The sequence below is a fragment of the Cebus imitator genome, unplaced genomic scaffold (genome assembly GCF_001604975.1).
Source record: "Cebus imitator isolate Cc_AM_T3 unplaced genomic scaffold, Cebus_imitator-1.0 Scaffold79, whole genome shotgun sequence".
NCBI classification, from domain to species: domain Eukaryota; kingdom Metazoa; phylum Chordata; class Mammalia; order Primates; family Cebidae; genus Cebus; species Cebus imitator.
In genome coordinates, this window is record NW_016107394.1 from 1747296 (window position 1) to 1765047 (window position 17752).

At 52.2% G+C, this 17752-nt stretch overlaps 2 protein-coding genes across 3 annotated transcripts in view; one reads left to right on the forward strand and one right to left on the reverse strand.

Annotated features, from left to right (window-relative positions):
• Positions 1 to 1868: 1868 nt before the first annotated feature.
• CHRNA10 (cholinergic receptor nicotinic alpha 10 subunit) lies at positions 1869 to 10091 on the forward strand. Its single transcript, XM_037740076.1, has 6 exons — positions 1869 to 3326; positions 3674 to 3838; positions 5809 to 5954; positions 6385 to 6539; positions 7961 to 8493; positions 9134 to 10091. Exons 2-6 carry the CDS (start codon positions 3778 to 3780, stop codon positions 9589 to 9591), a joined length of 1353 nt encoding a protein of 450 aa, XP_037596004.1. The 5' UTR covers positions 1869 to 3326; positions 3674 to 3777; the 3' UTR covers positions 9592 to 10091.
• A 1746-nt stretch (positions 10092 to 11837) lies between these two features.
• Positions 11838 to 17752, reverse strand: part of ART1 (ADP-ribosyltransferase 1) — a 9266-nt gene continuing 3351 nt past the window's right edge. The window contains exons 2-5 of one of the 2 annotated variants that reach the window (XM_017532879.2): positions 16709 to 17045; positions 15620 to 16400; positions 14566 to 14607; positions 11838 to 12156 (exon numbers count right to left, since the gene is read on the reverse strand). In XM_017532879.2, the coding sequence (XP_017388368.1) occupies positions 12059 to 12156; positions 14566 to 14607; positions 15620 to 16400; positions 16709 to 16771 (984 nt within the window). In that variant the 5' untranslated portion in view covers positions 16772 to 17045 and the 3' untranslated portion in view covers positions 11838 to 12058. Of the gene's footprint in view, positions 12157 to 14565; positions 14608 to 15299; positions 16401 to 16708; positions 17046 to 17752 lie in introns of those variants that run through there. The other variant, XM_037740077.1, reaches the window with a different exon arrangement.

Sequence of the window (17752 nt, forward strand, 5' to 3'; positions counted from 1 at the left end):
CGAGATTGCACCATTGCACTCCAGCCTGGGTAACAAAAGCGAAACTCTGTCTCAAAAAAAAAAAAAAGATTGCATAGAATGTATATATCAAGGTGGAAAGAACTGGCATCTTACGATATTGAGTCTTCCTACCCATGAATATTACATCTCTCTCTACTCATGTAGCTGTTTGTAAACATTATCTTTCATCAGAATCGTGTGGTTGTCTTTATATAGATCTTGTACACATTTTGTTATATGTATTCTTTTTTTTTTTTTTTTTTTTTTTTTTTTTTTTCTTTTTTTTTTTTTTTTTTTTTTTTTTTTTTTTTTTTTTGCCCACCTGCAACTGTCTTGATCAAGTTATATATATTCAATTTTTTTGGTGCTAATTAAAATAGCAGTGTGTATTTTATTTTTGTTTTTTTGAGACAGAGTGTCACTCTTGCCCAAGCTGGAGCGCAGTGGTGTTGAAGCAGGAACGGCGGGGAACAAACCTCTGAAACAACGAACTGAGGAAGGAAGTGGCTTTTTATTCAGCCAGGAGCTGCAGGTGGGCTGCAGCCTCATTCACTGAGCTCCAGGAGCTGCAGCTTCTCTCCCCTTTTATAGGCTTATGCTAAAGGAGAAACGGGCAGAACTATGTCATTGTCCATTTGCTGGATTTCTGACCATACAATCTTTTGACTTCATTGATTTGCTAATTCATACGCAGCTTGAGGTGGAGGGGGACGGCAAGGGAAGGGGGCTTACAGAGACCGGACAAAAGCAGCAAGCTGTTTGTTGGCAGAGGTGTTTCCAGGAGGGAGCCTGGTCTGTGGAGATGTGGGGGCGTGACCCAGTGCCTGGCTCCAGCCGGCAGAGATAACATTCATTTGCAGCTCTTTCAAAGTTAGCAGATAGCAGAGATGCTGGGAACTAAAGAGGGAGTCATTTTTTCAGCTCGTTGGTATTTTATTTCATTTCATTTTTTTTCCTTTTTCACCCTCCTTCCCTTCTGGAAAGGGGGAAGGAGGAGGTGAAATAGAAGGTGAAGGGGTCTCCCCTCCCAGCGTGGTCTCGGCTAACTGCAACCACCACCTCCCGGGTTCAAGCAATTCTCTTGCCTCAGCCTCCCATGTAGGTGGGACTACAGATGCATGTCACCACGCCCGGCTGATTTTTGTATTTTTAGTAGAGACGGACGGGGTTTCACCATGTTTGCCAGGGTGGTCTCGCTCCTGACCTCAGGTGATCCATCCACCTCAGCCTCTCAAAATGCTGGGATTATAGGCATGAGCCACTGCCCCTGGCCAGCAATGTGTTTTTAGTGTGGAATTCTAATTGTTCATTGCTGGTATATAAGAAAACAGTTGAGCTGGGCGCGGTGGCTCACACTTGTAATCCCAGCACTTTGGTAGGCCGAGGTGAGTGGATCACCAGAGGTCAGGAGTTCGAGACAGGCCTGGCCAACATGGAGAAACCCCATCTCTACTAAAAATACAAAATTTAGGGGATTGTGGTGGTAGGCGCCTGTAGTCCCAGCTACTCGGGAGGCTGAGGCAGTAGAAGTGCCTGAACCCGGGAAGCAGAGGTTGCAGTGAGCTGAGATCGCGCCACGGCACTCCAGCCTGGGTGACGAGCAAAATTCCGTCGAAAGGAAAGAAGGAAGGAAAGCGGAAGAAAGGAAAGAGGAAGGAAGGGAAAGAGATAGGGAGGGACGAAGGAAGGAAGCGGGGAGGGAGGGAAGGAAGGAAAAAGAAAACAGTTGGCTGGTGTTGAAACCCTGTCTCCTAAAAATACAAAAATAATCCCAGCTACTTGGGAGGCTGAGGCAGAAGAATGGCTTGAACCTGGGAGGTGAAGGTTGCAGTGAGCTGAGATCATGCCACTGCACTCCAGCCTGGTGACAAAGCAACACTCCATCTCAAAATAAAAAAAGTTAACAAAGATAGTTTTATTTCTTCCTTCCCAAACTTTTATCTTCTTTTCTTGTCTTACTGAACTAATTAGGGCTTCAATATGATGTTGAATAGGAGTGGCGAGAGGGGGACATCTTTATTCTAATTTTAGGGAGAAAACTTCTAGTTTCTCACCATTAAGTATACCCTAGTGGCAGGGTTTTTTTGGTAGTTGTTCTTTAGCAAGTTAAGGACAGTTCCCCTCTACTAGTTTGAATGAGTGAATGTTGGATTTCTGAGGCTTCAGTTTGAAATCATGTGAATGCTTGTGTGACATCCAGAGGGGAATGTTAGGAAGGTGGTTGGAGATAAGCATAGTATCTAGGAGAGGGAACTGAGTCAAGGAAGAGCAGGGAATCACTGGCACATTCACGATGCCCGAAGTCATGGCTATTGACGTGATTGCCAGGGAAGTATGTGCTGCTGCTGTTGATCAGGCAGCTCGTTAACTTGATCAAAAATAATCAAAATTCTGTGCACAATAAATACCTGTGACTCTAAATGTGTGTTCCTGAGGATAGCCTGACTACCTCACTGGGACCACAGTGTAAAGACTGTTGATGACTTGCTGTACCTTAGGCACTCTGCTAGACAGTGCCTCGCACTATCAGGTTATCTCACTTGATCCTTGCAATGTTCAGGATGAGCACTGTTAATCCCATTACCCAGACTGAGAAAACTGAAACCCAGAGAGTTTCAATATCTTACCCAGGTGAGAGTACTCATAAGACAGGGCTGAAAGTGACTCTGAAGACTGTGCTTGCCCTGCCACACTGCCCACAGTGTTTGGGCAAGGTGAAAAAACTGAGGCTCAGATGGGAATGACTACAGGGAGTCTGAGGAGAGGATGTGGGCTCCATCTTCTGCTCCGTTGAGTTACCTGGAGTGGCCTGAGGCTCAACACCACTCCGTCTAGGAGGGAAGGGCTTGCTTGGCCCAAAGCGCCTAGCCTGGAGTGTCTAGTCCTGCACTGCAAGAAGAGCTGTAGGTCTAAGGAGAACCTCCACCTCCAGAATTCAGGCAATGGTGGCTAAGATGGGAGGACAGTTACCCATCCACTGACACTGGCCCCTCACACTCTGAAGCCCTGGTCTTCCACATGCTCTGACCCAGCATACCTGTACTCTCCAACCCCCGAGGGTGGCCTGACCTGAGTTTGGGTCTGTGTGCTGCTTTTTACAGTGTTTGAATAATTCAGGCCCCAGAGGCCTGAGGTGTCAGTTTTCGTTGCTCTGTTGTCATGGGCACAGGTGTCTCAACACCTGTGTAATGCACATGTGTAATTAAGCTAATGAAAGGACAGAGAGGGAGGGGTGTTGTCCTGTGCCTTGGACTCCTCTAGGCTGATCAAGGGAAGTCCCTGTTCCCTGTTCTGCTGAGAGATCAGCAGGCTCATCTAGAGTCCAGGTGTGGGGAATGGAAGAAGGAAGGAAGGAAGGGTGAAACAGAAGTAGGAGAAAGGGAGAGAGTAGAAAGAAGTGGACAGGGGACAATCAGAGTCAGGGAGGCAGAGAGACCAAGAAAATTACAGAGGGAAAGACAAGGAAGCAGAGGCAGAACAAAAGGCAAAGTGGGTGGGGAGCATAGGAAAGGGCAGGCAGAGGCCAGAAAAAACAAGGCCCAGCAGAGAAGAAGGACCAAGCACTCAAGTCCAGGGGCAAGCAATTGGAGGATCAGAAGACAGGAGGGGCTGCAGGGCACCTTAGAGGGTGGCTGGACCCACCACAGATCTCAGTCTTACTTCTGACTTCTAGGTACTGTCCATACCATCCTTGCCAGCTGGGCCTAATTTTGCCTTAGGTCTGGCCAGGAGGCCTCACACCCAGAGACCTGCCCCACTTCCTACTGTGGCAGGGCCATGGGGCTCCGGAGCCACCACCTCAGCCTGGGCCTTCTGTTGCTGTTTCTACTCCCTTCAGGTATGAAGCTCAGTACCCCATCCCTGGCTTCTCCTGGTAGTGCTGCTATTCCCGTCCTCCCCAAATCCCTCTCCATGTGGTCTCTCTTGTCTTTCTCCTCAGTACCTGTTCTGAGAGCAAGCTCTCTATTCAGGGAGTGTAGAGGAGAAGGGTGCTGAAGAGGCTGAGAGGAGACTTGCTTGGCTGGGGTGGGAACAGTGAGCAGGGAGACTCCAGAGACGGGGCTAGGAAAATCAGAGGGGCCAGATGCTGAAGGGCCTGCCGGCCAGGCCAGGACTTTCTCTTGCAGACAATGGGGAGCACTGAAAGGTTTCAGCAGCATCCTGGCCTGGTCAGATGTGCATGCTTAAAAGCATGGTCTATGGGCATGGAACGGGTAGGGAAAGGTGAGCCTCAAGGAGGGGATAGCAGTAAGGGGAGGGGCCTGGCCAGGAGGGTAGAGGATGGACTCAAGACAATGTTTAGCGAAATCTGGAGGATTGGAAGGATCTGACAGGATCTGGAGATTGACTGGATTCTCCAGGGAGGAGGTGGGAGAGGGAGAAGGGAGGGATAATTCCCACATTTCCAGCTGAGGTCACTAGTCCAGCTGAGGGCATGCTGTTTGCTAAGATAGGGAACATGGGATAAGAAGCAGTTTTCAGTCGGGTGCAGTGGCTCATGCCTGTAATCCCAGCACTTTGGGATGCCGAGGCGGGTGGATCATGAGGTCAAGAGATCGAGGCCATCCTGGCCAACATAGTGAAACCCTGTCTCTACTAAAATACAAAAATTAGCTAGGTGTAGTGGTGCACGCCTGTAGTCCCAGCTACTTGGGAGGCTGAGGCAGGAGAATTGCTTGAAGCCGGGAGGCGGAAGTTGCAGTGAGCAGTGGGCTGAGATCGGCCACTGCACTCCAGCCTGGCGCCTGGCAAAAGAGCGAGACTCTGTCTCAAAAAAGCAAGTTTCAGAGCATAGAGGGAAGAACTGAGTTCATATTTTGTTCCCTCAGAGTTTACGATGCCTGTGGGAAACCCAGGAGTAGACTGTATTCTATTTGGGTCTGGAGCTCAAGAGAAAAATCTGGGATAAAGAAAAAGAAGGGAGCCAAGGACGGGATTCTCAGGAAGAATCTTTAGTTCTGGGATTGACGACAGTGTGTGTCAGGAAAGCCTAGGGAAGTGTGTTTTCAGAAAGAGGGAATGTTCCATCGTATCAGAAGTTTTGAAGAAACGAGCTTGAGATGGAGAAGTGGAAATTGTAAGATTATTCGAAAGAAAGGAGAGACAGACCCAGGGTCAGGTTTAGCAAGTTTATTTAACCTGCCAGGCTGTCTTACCACAGGCAGTGGTAAGAAGGCAGCCGCCGGGCTTACAGACTATGGGGGTTATATAGGGGTTTGCAGGTAGTCGGGTACTATTCTAAGAAAAACTATTCTGGTTCTTAGGGCTGACGTCCTGTTCACTGGGGTCAACATCTTGGGTTTGAGAGCCACGTGCGACCACATCCCAAAATCTAGGTGCCCTGTTTACAAGGCCTGAGGCTGTTTCTGTTACAAGCTTGGCTTAACGGGAGAATGGAGGGGGTGGGCTATGGGCCCTTCTTGTTATAACCCTAACAGAAACAGGTTTAAGAGAGACGAGGGGGCAGAGCAGTGGGGTTCAGAATCCCTGGGTGAAAGTCTATACTCTTGGGGCTTATTTGGGTTGCTCCCACATTTGTGGAAAGGCAGACAGACTCCAGGTCCTTGGAAAGGGAAGGATGGAGGATAAATTTGTCAGCCTGGTGCCAGAAGATAGGACCAGTTCACTCCACGGCCTTTACCTCATGTGTCCCTGCAGGGAGAAACTAGAGCCACAGCTAGAGCAAGAGAGGGCAGACACTAGGAGGGCATTCATAAGGACAGGGCCCCAGCCCTGGCAGTGGAGGGTGGGAGCAGAGGCCCCAGGACTAGGGCCTGGGATGGACAACCCTCCTTACTGCCCCTCCAGAGTGCCTGGGAGCTGAGGGCCGGCTGGCTCTCAAGCTCTTCCGTGACCTGTTCACCAACTACACAAGTGCCCTGAGACCTGTGGCAGACACAGACCAGACTCTGAATGTGACGCTGGAGGTGACACTGTCCCAGATCATCGACATGGTGCGTTGTGGTGGTGATACAGCTGTGGAATCTTAGCTGTCTCAGTGTCAAGAAATGAAGGGGTGAGAGACTGGGATTCTTCTCCATGGAATCCCTTTTCTGTAAATATTAACAACAACAGTAACGGTTACTAACTATGGGGTACTGACTGTTGGGTGCCTACCTTCTACCCAACATTTTGCACACTTGAACTTACTGAATCCTTGCTAAGCAGGGATTCTTACCCCATATAACTGCTGAGGAAACTGAGGCCCAGAAAAAAGAAGAGCCCACTAAGGTTACATGGCAAGGTCAGGCCTGGGTGGGAACTGGACAGTATGGACAAGTTGGGTTTGTGGGTGCTGACCAGAGCCTTGCAGGTGAGTGTGCACAAACAGGGCAAGATATACATATACATGTCCACATCTCTGCCACTCCCTGCCCCGACTAGGATGAACGGAACCAGGTACTGACTCTGTACCTGTGGATACGGCAGGAGTGGACAGATGCCTACCTTCGATGGGACCCCAATGCCTATGGTGGCCTGGATGCCATCCGCATCCCCAGCAGTCTTGTGTGGCGGCCAGACATCGTACTCTATAACAAGTACTGCCTATCTGGGCCCCTCCCCTCTCCTACCCCTCTCTAGACTTGCCCTTAGCCCTGAGTGTGCACTGATGCCCTCTCCCTACCACCTAACCCAGTTGCCATGCTGCCCTGGAAGCATTCCCCCAGGACCCTTCTAAGCTGCCCAGCACTCACAGCCCCTCCATGGCACCCCCACTTTAGGCTATCCCAGACCAGCCCAGGCTGAACGTCTCCTGGGAACCTACTGTGTGGTCCAGGGCAGATGTCTGAATCACAAGGGCCTCTCTAGGGCACACTTTTAGCTCCAGGTCTCTCAAGGCTCTCTCAAGAGCCTAAGGGTCTCTTTCCTCCAGGACATAGCCCTCTGGAACACTGCTTTATTGTCTCCTTGACCAGTTTCGTGTCTCTCAGCCAACATATAGCTCTGCATATTTTCTCTGGGAACCCCTCTACATGTTTTGCAGATGGCCCCCAAGGGAAGTCACTGTATGGCCCAGAGGTACTTCTGGGTTCTGCAGAGGCCTTTTTTTTTGGGGGGACAGAGTGTTGCTCTATCACCAGGCTGGAGTGCAGTGGTGCAATCCCAGCTCACTGCAACTTCCGTTTTCCAGTTTCAAGCAATTCTCCCGCCTCAGCCTCCCGAGTAGCTGGGACTATAAGCATGCACAACCACGCCTGGCTAATTTTTTTGTATTTTTAGTGGAGACGGGTTTCACCATGTTGGTCAGGATGGTCTCGATCTCTTGACCTTGTGATCCGCCCGCCTCAGCCTCCCAAAGTGCTGGGGTTACAGGGGTGAGCCACGGTGCCCCGCCTGCAGAGGCCTTTTTATACATCCTTTAGCTAGTCTGTGTCCCTTCTGGGCCCTTCAGGCACCACCCCTTCCAGCCCTTGAAAGGCAGTGGGTCTCTCTAGGTGCACATCACCCTCTATGTGGCTTTGTTCTGAAAACAAAAATAAAATTAACGAAAGAAAAGCAGAAGTTTATTAACCTGCTGTACCCCTCACAGGAGAGGCCTTAGTTCAAAAGTATTTTTCTCTGAGGGCAGCGGCTTAGGGGCCTTGTTTAAATAGAGATTCAAGAAAGAGCCAATAAATTGTAAATAGTGGCAAGACAAAGGAGAGGGCAGTTCCAGCCTTTAAAAGGCAGGAAAAAGTGGGAAGAGGGTGAAATCTGTTCCCAGATTCCTCTGGTGCCTGCTGGTGCCCTTTGGATAAGCAAGTGCTGTCTCCAGCAAGGAAGGAGTGATGTCCTGCCATCAGGCCAGCAGAGGCTGGGGCCGGGTGCACCCCTGCGTCGTGAGTGTCTCGAACTTCACCAGCCTCAATATTCTGGGGAGAAGTTTTGGTTTCCGTCAGTTGGGGGTCTGCCGTGGGCTCCCGGCCGGCCACTCCTTCGGCAGAACAGCCTGGGTGAGCCCCGCCCCGCCTGTCCACAGGGCGGATGCGCAGCCGCCAGGCTCCGCTAGCACCAACGTGGTCCTGCGCCATGACGGCGCCGTGCGCTGGGACGCACCGGCCATCACGCGCAGCTCGTGCCGCGTGGACGTGGCGGCCTTCCCGTTCGACGCCCAGCGCTGCGGCCTGACGTTCGGCTCCTGGACCCACGGCGGGCACCAGCTGGATGTGCGGCCACGCGGCGCCGCCGCCAGCCTGGCAGACTTCGTGGAGAACGTGGAGTGGCGCGTGCTGGGCATGCCGGCGCGACGGCGCGTGCTCACCTACGGCTGCTGCTCCGAGCCCTACCCCGACGTCACCTTTACGCTGCTGCTGCGCCGCCGCGCCGCTGCCTATGTATGCAACCTGCTGCTGCCCTGCGTGCTCATCTCACTGCTCGCACCGCTCGCCTTCCACCTGCCCGCCGACTCTGGCGAGAAGGTGTCGCTGGGCGTCACCGTGCTGCTGGCGCTGACGGTCTTCCAGCTGCTGCTAGCCGAGAGCATGCCACCGGCCGAGAGTGTGCCACTCATTGGTGAGCAGCTGGGGCGCAGGGCAGGTGGGGGGGTGACAATGCACGGGGGGTTCCCCCAGGGTGGGGCCTCGACTGGGCCGGGGTCTGCGGAATGGCCCCGCTTCAGAGCGTGAGAGGGGCGTCCTGGGAACGTGTCCTGATTTTCAGACCGAGGAAAGGATTAGATGGTGGAACAAGGCCTACTTGGTGGTGGAACATCAGAGCCTACTAATAGGCAAAATCTATTGAGTGCTCGCTGTGTGCCAGGCACTCCCCTAAGCACTTAACCTTTATTAATTAACTCAGGTAAGCATCACCACAAACCTAGGAAGCAGGCCCTCTAGCTATCTCCATTTGTACAGAAAGGATGTGTATCTTGCCCCAGCTCATGCCCATCGTTATTTGAGAGCAGGACTCTTCTGGATTGTGTATGAGTACAGCCTGCAGCGGTGAGGGGAGCAATTAGGGAGCAGTAGCTTCTGATGACCCACATGTAGGAATGAAGGATGGGAAGAACTAGGCCCCTACCTCCTTCCTGCTTCCATCCATGGGGCTTGGAGGGTCAGGAGAGCCTCATGCTGGGCTTATTTCCATTTGTGCAGAGGAGGCTCAGGATCCACAGGCTTTTGTTTTGAGTCTCAATTGGCTCTCTCTCTTGCAGGGAAGTACTACATGGCCACTATGACCATGGTCACATTCTCAACAGCACTCACCATCCTTATCATGAACCTGCATTATTGTGGTCCCAGTGCCCACCCAGTGCCAGCCTGGGCTAGGGCCCTCCTGCTGGGACACCTGGCACGGGGCCTGTGTGTGCGGGAAAGAGGGGAGCCCTGTGGGCAGTCCAGGCCACATGAGTCATCCCTTAGCCTTGAGCCTCCTGAGGGAGGGGCTGGCCACCCAGAGGGCCCTTGCCATGAGCCACGGTGTCTGTGCCGCCAGGAAGCCCTGCTGCGTCATGTAGCCACCATTGCCAATACCTTCCACAGCCACCGAGCTGCCCAGCGCTGCCATGAGGACTGGAAGCGCCTGGCCCGTGTGATGGACCGCTTCTTCCTGGGCATCTTCTTCTCCATGGCCCTGGTCATGAGCCTCCTGGTGCTGGTGCAGGCCCTGTGAGGACTGGGACTAAGTCACAGGGATCAGCTGCAGCCACAGCCCCTCCAGAAAGGGACAGCCAAGGCCAAGTGGCTGCTGGTCTTTAGGCCAGCCAGTCTCCCCACTACTCCTAAGACCCTGGACACTTGACTTCACAATCCACGAGGGAGCACTCATTGTCTACACACCCTAACTAAAGGAAGTCCAGAGACCTAATTCCAAAAAAAGAGGAACTCTACAAAGGCAATGTCACAGAGTACAGTCTTGGAGGCACAGAATTGTTGGTGCTGGGTATTAGAGCTGTCCATGATGAGCATGCTGGTTATTTTGAGAAACAGAACTGCCACAATTTCCTGTCTTCCTTCCTAGGTGGCTGCTTTGCAGGGCCTTGGCTCTTACCTTTCCCTGCCTAGGGGCGCAGGGAAAAGGATTGGGGATTCTCAGTCTAGTTTCCAGACAGGAGGCCCTATGGACATTTGGCCCCAAATTCCCAATTCAATAAAGTAAGCGTGTACCTAGCACCTCCTTGATATCCAGTATTACCCTTGAGGTCTGTGGTGGTGGAAGCTGGGGGTCCAGATCTGTCTGTACTTCAGGTCTGTCTCATGGCCGCTGGTGCAAGTCCTGGAATTCAAAGGCTGAGAACCTGAAGTTCTGATGTCCAATGGTAAGAGAAGGATGTCCCAGCTCTAGGAAAGAGCATGAATTGCCTTTCGCCTGCCTTTTTGTCCTCTCCATGCCGTCCCACATTGAGACTGGAACTTGCCCACTCAGTCCACCAACTCACATGCCAATCTCCCTTAACGACACATCCAGAAAGAATGCTTCCCCAGCTGTCTGGGTATTAGTGGTGTCCATGGTAGTGGGTTATCATAACTTATGAATGCCACTTTCACTAAAGTTGATATATAACCCCCCACTGATAAATTGGACTAGCTTAAAAAGAAAAAAAAATTAGGCAACCTGGGCAAGATAGGGAGACCCTGTCTTTACAAAAAATACAAAAATTATGGCTGGGTGTGGTGGCTCACGCCTGTAATCCCAGCACTTTGAGGGGGTCAAGGCGGGCAGATCACAAGGTCAGGAGTTTGAGACCAGCCTGGCCAATATGGTGAAACCCTGTCTCCACTAAAAATACAAAAAATTAGCCAGGTGTGGTGGTGGGCACCTGTAATTCCAGCTACTCAGGAGGCTGAGGCAGGAGAATCGCTTGAACCCAAGAGGCTGAGGCTGCAGTGAACCAAGATCACAACACTGTACTCCAGCCTGGGCAACAACAGTGAAAATCCATCTTAAAAAAAAAAAAAAAAAGCCAGTACTTTAGGAGGTCAAGGCAGTGGATTACCTATTACCTGAGTTTGGGACCAGCCTGACCAACATGGAAAAATACATGTCTGTACTAAAAATACAAAATTAGCCAGGCGTGGTGGTGGGCGCCTATAATTCTAGCTACTCAGAAGGCTGAGACAGGAGAATTGCTTGAACCCAGGAGGTGGAGGTTGCAGTGAGCCGAGATTGCACCATTGCACTCTAGCTTCGGCAACAGGAGTGAAACTCTGTCTAAAAATAAAAGAAAAAATAGGTGCGGTGGCACGCATCTGTAGTCCCAGCTACTTGGGAAGCTGAGGTGGTAGGATTACTTGAGCCCAAGAGTTCAAGGCTACCATGAGCCATGATGCGAGGGGCCTCAGAAATCATGATTAGAGCAGAAATTACACCTGTACTGACAAAAATAATGACTGGGATTTGACTGCAGTGCTGGCAGAGGACAAGAGCTCTCTCCTGCTCTCAGTGTGCTGGAGTTAGGCACTGTCCACCCCATTCCCACACATGGACAGTGAGAGCTTCACAGTGTCCAAGGCAGGGGCAGTGCAGGGACCAGCCACTCATAGGCATTTTTTCCTTTCTGAGATTCACACATTTCCTGATACCACCTCTGTGCCTCAGACCCAGTCCCTTCCCTCAGGAAGCTTACAGTCTGACATGGCAGACAGACATGACACGTGGTATAGAGAAGCATCCAGGGCTCTGTATGGGAGCGTAGAGGCAGGGTCCCTACCCCAGCCCAGTGGGAGAGGTCAGAGAAGGCTTCCTGGAGGAGTGAACGGGAGCTTTGCAGATGGACATATGAGGCATCTGAATAACACCAGCAGGTATCACGGCCAAATGCTTTCCTCTCCAGTTACCCCCAAATCAGCAAAAGTCCTTTCTATCTCCAAGTGAGTTGCTGCCTGTCTTGAAGTCCCCCCCCCAATCTCCCTACTGGCCCCAACCCATTATTCAGAGTCTCACTCCTAGAGCCCTGGGTAAGTTCAGTCCCCAGAGTGTCTCCTGTTTCTCCCCCAGCAGGTCTGACAGCTACCAGAGAAGGTCCTGGAGTTCCTTGCAGATGGGGTTGCCAGGAATCTTGGTTACACTGAAAGCACACATGGCCAACATCCTCAAGCTGGGCAGAGATGGTGGGCAAGGCTGTCCTGTGTCTCATGCATTAAGGGAAGCCTGGAGCATCTGGAAAGGGCCTCACCGTGAGGAACCAGAGCAGTAGCAGCAGAGCCCAGACTGCAGAGAAGCGGCTTTGCCCCATGGCTGCAGAGAAAACAGGCAGAGGGGTTGGTGGGGAAAGAGAGAGAGGTATTTAGGGGCACAGGAGCAAAGTGGGGACATGCAGTTACAAGGTGGAGAGATTGGCAGAGCGAGCTGGACAGACTGACTTAAAATTGCCACGGGCAAAGGAGAAGATCAAGTTTAAGGAGGGGTGGTCCAATGGTAGTGCGTTATCAGAACTTACTAACACCAGTGTCACTGAAGTTGATGTACAGTCCCCCCACTGCTAAATTTGACCGGCTTAAAAAAATTTTAGACAACCTGGGCAACATAGGGAGATCCCTTCTCTATAAAAAATACAAAAATTAGCCTGGCGTGGTGACGTGTATCTGTAGTCCAAGCTACTTGGGAGGCTGAAGGTGGGAGGATCACTTGAGCCCAAGAGTTTGAGGCTACAGTGAGTTGTGGTAGCACCACTACACTCCAATCTGGGTGACAGACTGAGACCATGTCTCAAAAAAAATTTTTTTTAATAATTTAGGAAGGTAGACAGATGAAGAGACCAATTTAAGCCCCACTTGCTCTTCCAGAGATCATTGGGTCTAACTTTCTGCCTTCTATTGGCATGAATAAGGCGCTGCAGAGTGGGATGAAACATGGATTCAAGATCGGAGTGGGATCTGCTATGGCTGAACTTGGCTTCTCTCAACTCTGGTAGGAGAAGGTGAGGGGTGGACTTGGAGGAGAAATCTTAAACTTTCCAGTGCCTAGAATTAGATAATCAGAACTCAGAGATGCGTGGGTTGGAGGCTGGAAACCTGGCTTCTGGTCCTGGCTCTGCCACTAACTCACGGTCATCTTGAGCAAGTAGCTTCTCTCTCTGGGTCTCATTTGACCATCTAAGGAGGGTAATGCTTCCTGTTCTGCCTCCTTCCCATAGATTATTGTGCAGTAAAGACAAGATGAAGGCCAGGTGCTGTGGCTCATGCCTGTAATTCTAGCACTTTGGGAGGCTGAGGCGAGAGGATCACCTGAGATCAGGAGTTCGAGACCAGACTGACCAACATGTCGAAACCCTATCTCTACTAAACAAATTAGCCAGGCGTGGTGGCCCACTCCTGTAATCCCAGCTACTCGAGAGGCTCAGGAAGGAATCGCTTGAAGCTGGGAAGTCAGGTTGCTGTAAGCTGAGATTGCACCACTGCACTGCAGCCTGCATCACAAGAGTAAGACTCAAAAAAAAAGAGATGATGTCTGGGGAGGTGCTGGGACCATCCTAGTGTGGTGGCTCAGAGTTTGGCTCTAGAGCTAGGCTAGACTCCCTAGCCTCCAGTTCTTAGTAGCTGGGTGGTACGAGTCGGTTGCTGTCTCCTCTTTGCACCTTTGTGCCTTGGTTCTGTCATCTGCAGAACAGAGGTGATGACAGTACCATTGGGGTGTGGTGAGGATGAATGGCATGATGTACCTGGAGTGGATCAGAGGAAGCTGGGGGGGGGTCCTTCCTGCCCACTCACAGAGTTCTGAAGGACAAAGGGAGCACCCAAGGCTTGGGGAGGAACTACTGTTTCTTCCCTGGAAATGGCCCATTCCCATCTAGAGACACCAAGTGTCCAAGGGAAGAGAAGAGTCACAGCTGGGGATCATCTGGTCCAATTTGCTATTTATACACATGGAGAAACTGAGGCACAGAGAAAGAATGGGCTGGTCATAGACAAAGAGCAGAGCCTGGACCGCAGCCCAGGCCTCCAGCACCCAAAGCTTGGCCTCGTGACCTTCCAAGGTGGGTTTGAGGGAGCCCTGAGGGCAGTTACAGAGACATTGGGTTCTGCACTGGGAGGCAGAGAAGGACCCAAGGAGGACTTTGTGGGGAGCAGCCCTTCCGTCCCTCAGCTCAGTGCAGCCTGAATCTTTCAGGGGCCTGATGACTGGCTTTTTCCTGCAAGGGACAGGCAGACTCAGCCTGGAGAGCAGGTGTCGCTCCCCCAACCATCTGCTCTCCCACACACACATTCCCTGGCTGAGGCTGGCAATCCCCAAGGTGCCACTTCAGAGAGTGCACTTTTTTTTTTTTTTTTTTTTAATTTATAAGGTTGTTTTCTTATAAAAAGATCTAGGTGGGCCAGGTGCAGTGGCTCATGCCTGTAATCCCAGCACTGGGGAGGCTAAGACAGGTGGATCACCTGAGGTCAGGAGTTCAAGACCAACCTGATCAACATGGTGAAATTCTGTCTCTACTAAAAATACAAAAAATTAGCCGGACATGGTGGCATGTACCTGTAATCCCAGCTACTTGGGAGGCTGAGGTAGGAGAATCACCTGAACCCAGGAGGCGGAGGTTGCGGTGAGCCGAGATAGCGCCATTGTGACATAAAAAGATCCAGGTGATGGGGCCAAGCCCAGGGCAGTCTGCTCATCCCTGAACTGAGTCCCACAGGTGCCTACAGGCCTTACCTGAATTATCCAGATGGCAAGGCCCAGACTTGCACTTCTTGTCTATGGAAAAGAAACAGTAAAGAATGAAAGGCTCAGGAGCTCTCAGGATGGAAAGGGACTCCCAAACCCTGGTGGTCCATTCCTGACTCGTTCTAGGAGAAGTTGGTGCATAACCCCCTAATTCTGCTCTTTCATGGTGGAATCTCCCTTGACTAGGTTTGCCTCAACCCCTAAGCAGCAGGGCCAGAAGGGAGTGGGCCATTAAAGCTACGGTCCACTCTGGGGCACTCCTGCTCCCTGGGCCTGTAACTTTGCCTCCCTGCCGCACTCACTGCTTCTTCTTCCATGCCTTGCCACAGCCTGGTTTGTGTTCTTCACATGCCTTCATCACCTTCTGTCAATTCATGCACACTCCTGATGCTGTCCAAAATAGGAAGTGAAGCCTACAGCCCTTCAGAAATTAAGAACCTGGGCCCATCCTCATGGTTCCTCTTCTGGCCTGTGCTGGGGCATGGACAGGAGGAGAGTCCACCACTTCCTGATCACAGCCTGAACTGGGCCTTAGGGGCACAGCACCCGACTGCTGTCTTCCTGCCCCCACCACCCCACCCAGCACACCCTGAAGCACAGAATCCCTCTTCCATCTTCTAAATGCACTTTTCTCAGAAACTGAGGTTGGGGATCCTACTCAATTCTGGCAACAGCAGTCTAGGTGTCAGTAATCTGGCTGGAAAATAATTCCCTTCCAGCCTCCAACCAGGAGAAAAGCCCGACCAGGTCGGCTCGCCCACACAAATGGCCAGAGACCCCTGCCTTGGCCAGAATACCCCCTTTAGCCTTCTAGCAGGCAAGTGGCCAGCTGTGGCTTAGATCCCTCCAAGGGGCAGGAAGTGCACCCCTCAGAAGGTTATGTCTCCCCTTAGATGGAAGGGGTTGTGAGCTGGTGAATGTGACTGGCTGTATTTATGTATCCCTGGGACACAGGAGATAGGGGCTTGGGTTTGCCCAAGTCCCTGGTGGATGGGGAAGACCCACCTTCCGCACAGGTGCTGACTAGTGCTTGCCCTCCTACCTTTGATGTACTCGCAGTTGTAAGTGCTGTGCCTGCCCAGGGCCCGGAGGTAGATGCGGGCGGGCCCCTGGGCTGGTCTGCTGGCATTGATCACTTGGAAGGTCTCAAAGGGGGGGATCAGCACCTCTTCCTCTCCAGGGAAGAAGGAGTAGCCCTTGATAGGGGCCCCAAGGCAGGTCCAGATGCCAAAGAAGGTGTCCTCACCAAACTGCTGGGCTGCAACATTCTTCAGGGAAGCGGAGGCAAAGCCCCCCAGCCTCACGGTGGCCCTAGGCCCTGCTGGTCGGAAGCGCAGGCCGTTCACGCCTCGAAACACCTGGTGGCACCGGGGTGGACGCTGCCTCCTTCCCAGCAGCTGCAGGGCCTCAGTCAGCAGGAAATGGAGTGTCTTAAAGGAGAAGTGTTGGAGGTAGTGGGCCCGGGAGCGGCCTGCCTCACGCACCGCTGCGTTGAACTCCTTGTGCAGGGGGCTGTTGGCTGTGTAGGCCAGGAGGGCCACCCCATGCTCATTGCGGAAGCCTGGAGGTGGCGGAGGTGAACTGGTAGGGCTGAGGCTCCATTCTGGACCCCAGGCCTGGCGCTCCTGCCATTGGCTGCTTGCTAGTGCCCAGCCGTCTGCATATACCTTGTTGGCCTGAAACTCCGTGTGGTTGAGATCCGGGAGAGCAGCTGTCATGGCGGTGGCACAGCCAGCGTACTGGTCATCAAAGGAGGTCAGGGCCATGTCCAGCGGCATCTCTTGAGAGAAGAGGTCTCGGTGTGTGATGGTGTGACTCTGGGCCTGATGGGGCAGGAGCAGCAGGGACTGAGAGGATAGGCCCCTGGGAGAATAAGTCCCCTGCCATCCAGCTCTGCCCTCCACTGAGAAAGGCACCAAGGGCCCCAAACACACCTGGAGGGGAAGGGGATTGGGAACCTCTGGCTATAATTTCCCTAAGACTAGCATCTGGGGCTGTCCCCTTAGGATGAGTGATCCCCAAGGGAAGTATCGGGCATTCTTCCCTCTCTCTCTCTTTATCCATCCAGGGTTCAGAAGAAGCCGATGGCTCAGTTCCCTGCTGGGATGGGGACAGTGGGGGATGCCCATACCTGAAGTGCTTCCATGAGGCCCACAGACACAAGAAGCAGAGACATCATGGCAGGCATCTGCATGCTGGTGGCCCTAGGCCAGTTGCTGTCTCTCTTTGGGTCTCAGTTTCCTCATCTGGAAAATTGCAGTGTTAATCTGTATAGTTTAATAAACATGAATCGACACTTAGTCTGTGCCATTCCTAGTGCTTGGCACTGAGAGTCGTAAGATAGATGTGGAGGTTCAGAAGAGAGAGGACCGTCCTTGCTGGAAGGAACATGGGTGACTTCCTGGGGGCAGTGACGTGAACAGGGTCTTGCAGGATGAATAGGAGACTAAGATGTCAGCAAGTGGAGACTGGGAGAGAAAAGACTGGCATTTCGGATGGGAATGGACTTCTGTGCAGCAGGAATGGGAAAAGCAAAGGTATTGGAGGTGGGAATCTGAGGATGTGAAGAGGGAAAGACATGTCATCTAGGCTGGCAGAGCTTGCAGGGTGGGAACATTGGGAAGACAGGGGCCACTCATGAAGGGACTCGACTGCCACGGTGAGAGGCCTGGGTATCACCTCACAGGGCTTGTGGGGTTGGGACAGGGGCAGATCAAGGAGTGTTCAGCTGATATGGCCCTTAGCAGGACTCCAGGTCCAGGGGTCGCCCCCTTTCCCTGCAGTCCTCTTGTGGAATGAGTCTTCGGTGCTTCCAGGGAGGGACAGATATAAACCCTGGGTGCTAGGGGAATAGGGGATCATAAGAGCAGGAGAGGACAGAAGGTACTGGCTTCCGCAAGGGAAGTGGTGGGAACCACAAGCCTTCTGCACCCTCCCTGTTGGGGGACAGGTGGAGTGCCCCAAGTGGCTCCAGGCATCGGGTCTCAAATGGAACAGGCAGTTTTTTTTCTTTTCTTTCTTTCTTTTTTTTTTTCTGAGACTGAGTCTCACTTTGTTGCCCAGGCTGGAGTGCAGTGGTGTGATCTCAGCTCACTGCAACCTCCGTCTCCTGGGTTCAAGAGATTCTCCTGCTTCAGCCTCCCAAATAGCTGGGATTACAGGCATGCGCCATTAT